Raw genomic sequence first — 6545 nt, 5'->3', positions numbered from 1 at the left:
TAAGAGTCATTATTTTTCCTCACCCATGCCTTGAGTGCTAGTACTTTCTAGGAATGGAATAAAGAGGATGCTTTGTTGTATCCTTGCTTTATTAGTATGCCTTATCTATAGAAAAGGATACTAGTGCTATGTAGAGACACTAAGGGGTCGGAGTCCAAAGAGGTTGCTAGGATAACCTTAGAGTTGGATCATGTGATGAACCTTTCCCACTTGCATAGTAGATTTCCTATGTGTCTTTGTTGCCTCTAGGTTTAGTTGTTACTTGTATCTTGGTAACTTTGAGATAGATTGCTATCAGGATTTCCTTGACCTAGATGTTGGTTATGACTTGTGGATTGATATTCGTTTGGGACTTGAGACTATCTCCTCAGCATGGTGGTAGTGGGCCATTTAGATTCCACCAGGTTGGGTGGTAGTATTTCTTATACCATTAAGATTCAACTGTTGCATGTCATTGCTAGACGTACCTGTGCAGTTCTTTCTTTCTTTCTGATCTTGTATTTTATGATGGATGGTTGTACTTTGTTGTATTGTATTTGATTATCAAAGATCTTATGTGTTGATGTATTGTATTAATGATGTATATTCTTTGAGCTTTTCATACCTTGTGAATTGTACAAGGGATGATTATGGATTCTGATTATTGCCAAGTGGCGTCTTAAATAATTGTATATTATTTAATTGGATTCGTACTCCTAGTTATTCTAAAATGAGGAATTGTTATGTATCAGATTTAGTATTAATAAAACTTATTTTTATAAATGTGATTCAATTTCATGGAACCCTTAGGAGATGCAATATATTTATATTGTTGTATGTATGTGAGTTATTGTTTCCGCTATATTATATTTGTTGTTGTTTAATTTTTATCTTTCAAAAAAAAATATTTTTGGTAAACTTAGTGAAACTTTAGGTTAATTTATTTTGGGTTCCCTAGAGGGGTGTTACACTAGTCCTTCCTTTTCATTTTGGCCAAGCATCGGATCATAGCCACCTCGATACTAATATAGAAGAAAAAAAATTTAAAAGTAAAAATATTTATGCGTTCAAATATTAAATTAGAAATTCACTGTAGTTCTATTTCAATATGTCCTTACATCCAATGTATTGATTTTATAAAGCCATTATTAGAAATCATCTTAATAACTACAAGTTATTAAATATAAACCTTGTTATCCTAATATTTTTTCATGGATGAGCCCCTGGATTTAGATAAAAATATAACAAAAAATTTAAAAAAATTGAGTCATATCTAAATGTAATGCCCTAAAATATTTTAGCCAAAATACATGTGCACTGTAATTTATTTTATATACCTGAGTTTTTTTCTTTGAAAATGTTGAACATTGAGGTGCTAAAACATAAAATTGGGATATTAATCTTTATTCTCATATTTTTTAACTACATTGCCACAGGTTCAAAGAGGATTTGAATGACTAGATCTTTGATGTCTTTATTAGAATGAGTAAATCCATCTCTCTCTTTATAGAGGAGTTGGTAACTTCTTCCAATATTGTAGGCATAGTCCTTGCTTATAGTTGGAACATTATCAGGCTTCAAATACTCCCAATCTAATTGCTTGAGGCTTTTTTGCAATAATTCTTTAAGGTGATCCAAAGCTTCTTCCTCTGTAGATTCTGGGTGGTCTTTAATATAACATGATATTCCTGATACTAATTCTCCACGATTTGCCTCGGCCTTCAAAATAAAGATTCAAAATTATAATAAAAATTAGTTGGACTTAAAATAAACTAAATTCAATTTACATGTATATTTTTGTGAAAATATAAATATACAGTTATGCAAAGAAAATGATTACATACCTTGAAGGTTCTAGTGTCACCTTTTAGTCTAAGGGATAGGGATAAAAGTTCATTGAACTTTGATGGATAGTCTATTTCTTGAATGATGTTATCTGAAAGAACTGCATCTAATGTTAATATAGGTTGCAACATGGTTACACGATATGCTGAGCTTGGTATACCATTTTCTAGGTATTCATCTAAAGATGGTATGTAACCATCAGCAAGCCATTGAGCTTCCTTTGTAAGCGCTTTGAGATAATCTTCCCACTGTACAAGAAAAAACATTTATTTAAAATGAACAATATTTTCACACAAAAACATTATATATGAGTTCAAATTTGGAAGATTATTAAGAAAAGTTATTAAAGCATTAAAATCAAAGTGTAAGATCAATGTTAATTCTATTTTAAAAAGATCAAAGCAATTCAGAAATATATTATATTAAATTTCAATTTTCTACATAAAGAATATTTTATTTAAAATCAAATGCAATATAAATCTTAATAAAAATATAGAAGAAAAATATCAAGCTCTTTCAAAGTTGTATTACTACTATACTATGAGGTCTAATCAAAATAACATATAATAGAAAAATAAAAATAGTAACATTTGTAGGGAAGTTGAGTACTAACATAAAAATTGAGTTTAATAGTTTATAATGACTAGAGATCGTTTATTTGGTTTTTAGTATTAAATTTGAAACATGAAAATGTTCTGAATATTTGGCAAGCTAAAATAAGTTTGATCCAAAATAACTCATTTAATCTCATATGTTATGTGTGGTGTAAGATGAAGTAGCGATTTAAACTTGTTATGAGTGATAGGTTCGAATTCATACAGCTTTACGTATGTACGGGAGGGTATCTCGTTGTTGAGTCTTCTGTGCTGCATCTGCACTTTCATTTACTCCCAAGTAAAATGCCTTATATGTTATTTTAATACTTTCAGGAAATCTTTCTGGAGGAAAAGGATCCCACCTAAATTAAAAGCATTCCAATACAACAAGTTAGTTTATATTAATAAAACACACCCTAGTTTATGCAACTATGAGTAAATACAAAGTAACAAATTAATAGAGAGCTTTAATTTTATATTTATAAATTGCATGAAAATTGTTGAGTAAATATAGTAATTGTTTCTTAACCTCAATTACCTATCATTTTTATTAAAAGTATCAATTTAATCTACTATTATGTTCTTTATACGAAAAAAAATGTACATGAATATAAGCCTTTTTGTATACCATACTTACATTTTAATAGCTTCATTGAAGAGTTTTATCTCATCAATAGTACCATAGGTGTCATATATATCATCTACAAGTGTTGTAAGAGAACAAAGCTTTGCAAAGTCACTTCGATAGACCGAATACTTAGCATCTATAGAGTATGCACAAGCTAAAGCAAAATATTCCACATGACGATGACGAGCAAAGTCCACTTTATCCAAATTCAAATCCTTCCACCATCTAAGCACAACATTCATACAAATTTTAGTAATTTTGTATATTTAAACCATAAAATAAAATGAACACATAATCTTATTTATAAATGGTAAAGTAGTGTATATAAATTTTCAAATTAAAAAGTGTGCCTAGCTCCCACTTGAAAAACAGAAAATCTTATTGAAAAAGAAGAATGTATAAGCATATATTGTCCAAAATAAAAAGTTTATATAAAAGGATTAAAAGTTAATCTACTGTCTCATAAAGTATTTCAATCTTGAAGGAAAGTTTTCCATAATGCACAAGTAGCATTTTTCTCTCCTCAATCAATATATGTGTCAGTAAAGAAGTCTATTCCCCATCACTTAAAGGTTTAATCTATGATATTTACAATTTCCACCTAGAAACACCTTCTCCTTTAAATCCCAGTCCTACCCATAATGTATACCGCTCATGGGAAAAAGCCATAACCTTTTATAAAGTATAGGAACTAAAAGGTAAACTAAATTTGGATGGTTTTCCCTCCTTATCCAAGGTGATATCACCAAAAATGTCTTGTTTTATTCCCATAGAAAGAAAGAAAGAAATAAACCTTGGCTGTGATATTGTTCCCTTAATTGTAGAGCTCAACCTAAATCCCACACTTGATAAAGGAAAAAAAGGTTCTCAATCCTCTAGGTGCTAGAAAAAAGGGAATTTTAGGCAAAGGGAAATTTTTCAATATCTTCCATGAAAACAATTTGACTATCTCACCCCATCTCTCTCTTACTATTGGTATCTCAAATTGCAATTGTGTCAACTATATGGAATTAGGAGCTCCTAAGGTGATACCATGAGGGGTGCTATGAGACATTCTAAGCTTACATCAATGTATGAAATTGTTGCCACTCTTAGAAAGCAATGCGCGCCCCCCCCCCCCCCCCCCCCCCCCCCCCCAAACCAAACAAGAATAGAAGACTCATTTGTTATGATCAATGCATCCCTAAACAAGTAAAGGAGACTCACTTAGAGGATTCGACCTAGTATGTGAAGGTTAGTGAGGACAATGTAAAACTCTATTGTAACCACTAAATCTCATTTCCAAAGTCTCCATTTCCATCTCCCGCATCCTATGAGACACATTTATGAAGGAAACAAGAAAGAAAAGAATTTTACATCTTTTATAATAACAACTCTAGAACATATGACCAAAGATTAGAACTATATCTTTTAAAGTATGTTATGCTTCTAATGATATTCTATTTTTTTTGTTTGATTATTAATGTTATAAATATTCTTTATCTTGATCATTCTTATACCAATTTTTAATATATATAAATAATAGCTTATCACTTGTAATTATTTAGTCACTTGCCGTCTATAACTTTGATTTTTATAATTAACTTACTTTACAATCAGCATAATTTCTATCTATTTTCACCTCATTATATGATATCCACTTGTTATTACTTTAATCAATCAACTTACTTTAATAATGATTGAAGCTCTCGTCGATGGACTGATTGCATGATATTGAAGTCCAATTTAGCAAGACTTAGAATTTCTTTATTACCGCTCATCCTGAAAATCAGGGTTAGAAGGTCAGACTTTCTATAACAAAATAAGCCCTAGCTAACCATAAGAGGTAAAAGAAAAAACATATTGAAATAAACCAGCGCCATTACTCGGTCCAAGATCTATTTTTGTCATAGATGTCCATGTAATTTCTTGCTTCTACTCTTGGCAAATTTCCATGCCAACCATACTCTAGGTTGTACTTTATCTGCGTGTTAAAATTTTGGATTAGGAACACAATAAGAAAATTTTTCCATAGTCTTTAGAGAGTTAAAACTTTAGTCTCACCTCTTGTGAAAGATGGGAACTGATATTATCCTTTTGTAGAGCTTGATTTAAATATGTTGTTGCAAAGGATTTAGCCTCGTCCATAATATTCTCCTCTGGGAAAGCAATTAAAGAAGCTCTATAAAGATTTATAACACTTCCTATCTTCTCTTCTTCTGATTGAGTTGATGGAGTCAAGAACTGCCCATCATTTCCTTTGAAGTGTCTTAACACATCTGGCATTATATCAAATAAATTTAATTAGAAAATTTAATCAAAATCAAACATCATGAAAAAATTTAAATTAATATAGATGGATCGTCTTTAGTGATCACAGATTAATGAAGAAATTAAGTTTTGAAAAAATAAGGTAATCTTGACTATTTAACACTTTTAGTCTAAGAAGTAAGATTTAATGTGTGATATTTAATCTTTCAATGTAGACATAATTTGATAACCTGAAGAAACAGGATATCTGTTCAAACGAAGAAGCCGAAGTCCCAAGGCTGCCATATTCAGATCTTTAGAACAATTGTTCCAATATCTGCTAACAAATTATTTTATTAATATAACAATCACATAAACTTTAACTGTTGGAAAACAACATAGGCAAATATACTGGCCAGATACTATTTTGAATGATAATTAACAATGTAGAATAGCATTTTGTTTATTATAAACTTTTAAACCAACCTGTAAACATAATCAAGCGCTTGTTTTATTTCATTTTGGAAATGTCTATCTATTGCAAGGCGTTGAACTTTTTCAACCATCACAAGGCGCTCAAAAGCATTCTCTTCACAAGATTTACCACTTTCTGCTGTGGCCATTTGATTGAACATTTCCTTGACCTCTCCAATAAGCCCCTCCCAATGTTCCATGTAATGAGAAGTCTGTAAGATTGTTATATATGATCACCTTGAAAACTACAAAAAGGAATAAGAGAATATAAAAGAAGATTACATACATCATATGTCTTCTCTTGGATGGTTTTAATAAGATCTTCATCGTCCCACAAGTTGGGGTGATGGTTGCCTGTGCGCCTGATTGGAGCTTCAACGGTGGTGGTGGAAGCCTTAGCAATGAAGGGATTAATCAGCCTCCTCCTACTTAAGCTTTGAATGCTTTTATTGAAAAGCTTGACATTAGGGTTGGGAGGAGATTTAAAGCATGAGCTCAAAACAGAGGGGGAAACAGAGAAAAGAGCCATTGCAAGATCTCTAAATATGCCACTAGAGAACCCTTTGATGGCCTTTTATAACAGGAGATCATGATGAAATCTGTGGCAAATATAGCTTGGTTTGGAAAACGGGATTTATTATCTTTTCGTTACTCACCAACCGTTTTGACTACGCAAATAGAAGTTCCGTTCACCGAGCAATGACAATACAAGCATATGCATGCAATTTTAGTTCTAATCGAATTGTTATTGAAAGTAAATTATACGGGATAGATTATTTTCAAGTTCAGTTTAT

General features: G+C 31.2%; 1 protein-coding gene across 1 annotated transcript; it reads right to left on the bottom strand.

The window, feature by feature from the left end:
• Positions 1–1352: 1352 nt before the first annotated feature.
• LOC149577146 (alpha pinene synthase, chloroplastic-like) lies at positions 1353–6308 on the bottom strand. Its single transcript, XM_089822450.1, has 10 exons — positions 6038–6308; positions 5764–5963; positions 5529–5614; positions 5092–5306; positions 4914–5011; positions 4717–4809; positions 3058–3273; positions 2644–2782; positions 1824–2072; positions 1353–1698 (listed from the first exon to the last, which is right to left on the bottom strand). The coding sequence occupies exons 1-10, from the start codon at positions 6278–6280 to the stop codon at positions 1402–1404; spliced, it is 1836 nt and encodes a 611-aa protein (XP_089678576.1). The 5' UTR covers positions 6281–6308; the 3' UTR covers positions 1353–1401.
• Between the last annotated feature and the right edge of the window lie 237 nt (positions 6309–6545).

This window comes from Cupressus sempervirens, chromosome 1 (assembly GCF_028749045.1).
Source record: "Cupressus sempervirens isolate cs-2001-9-10 chromosome 1, ASM2874904v1, whole genome shotgun sequence".
Classification (NCBI taxonomy): domain Eukaryota; kingdom Viridiplantae; phylum Streptophyta; class Pinopsida; order Cupressales; family Cupressaceae; genus Cupressus; species Cupressus sempervirens.
The sequence above is the reverse complement of the archived record's forward strand: the minus strand, read 5'-3'. Positions and strand labels throughout refer to the sequence as shown.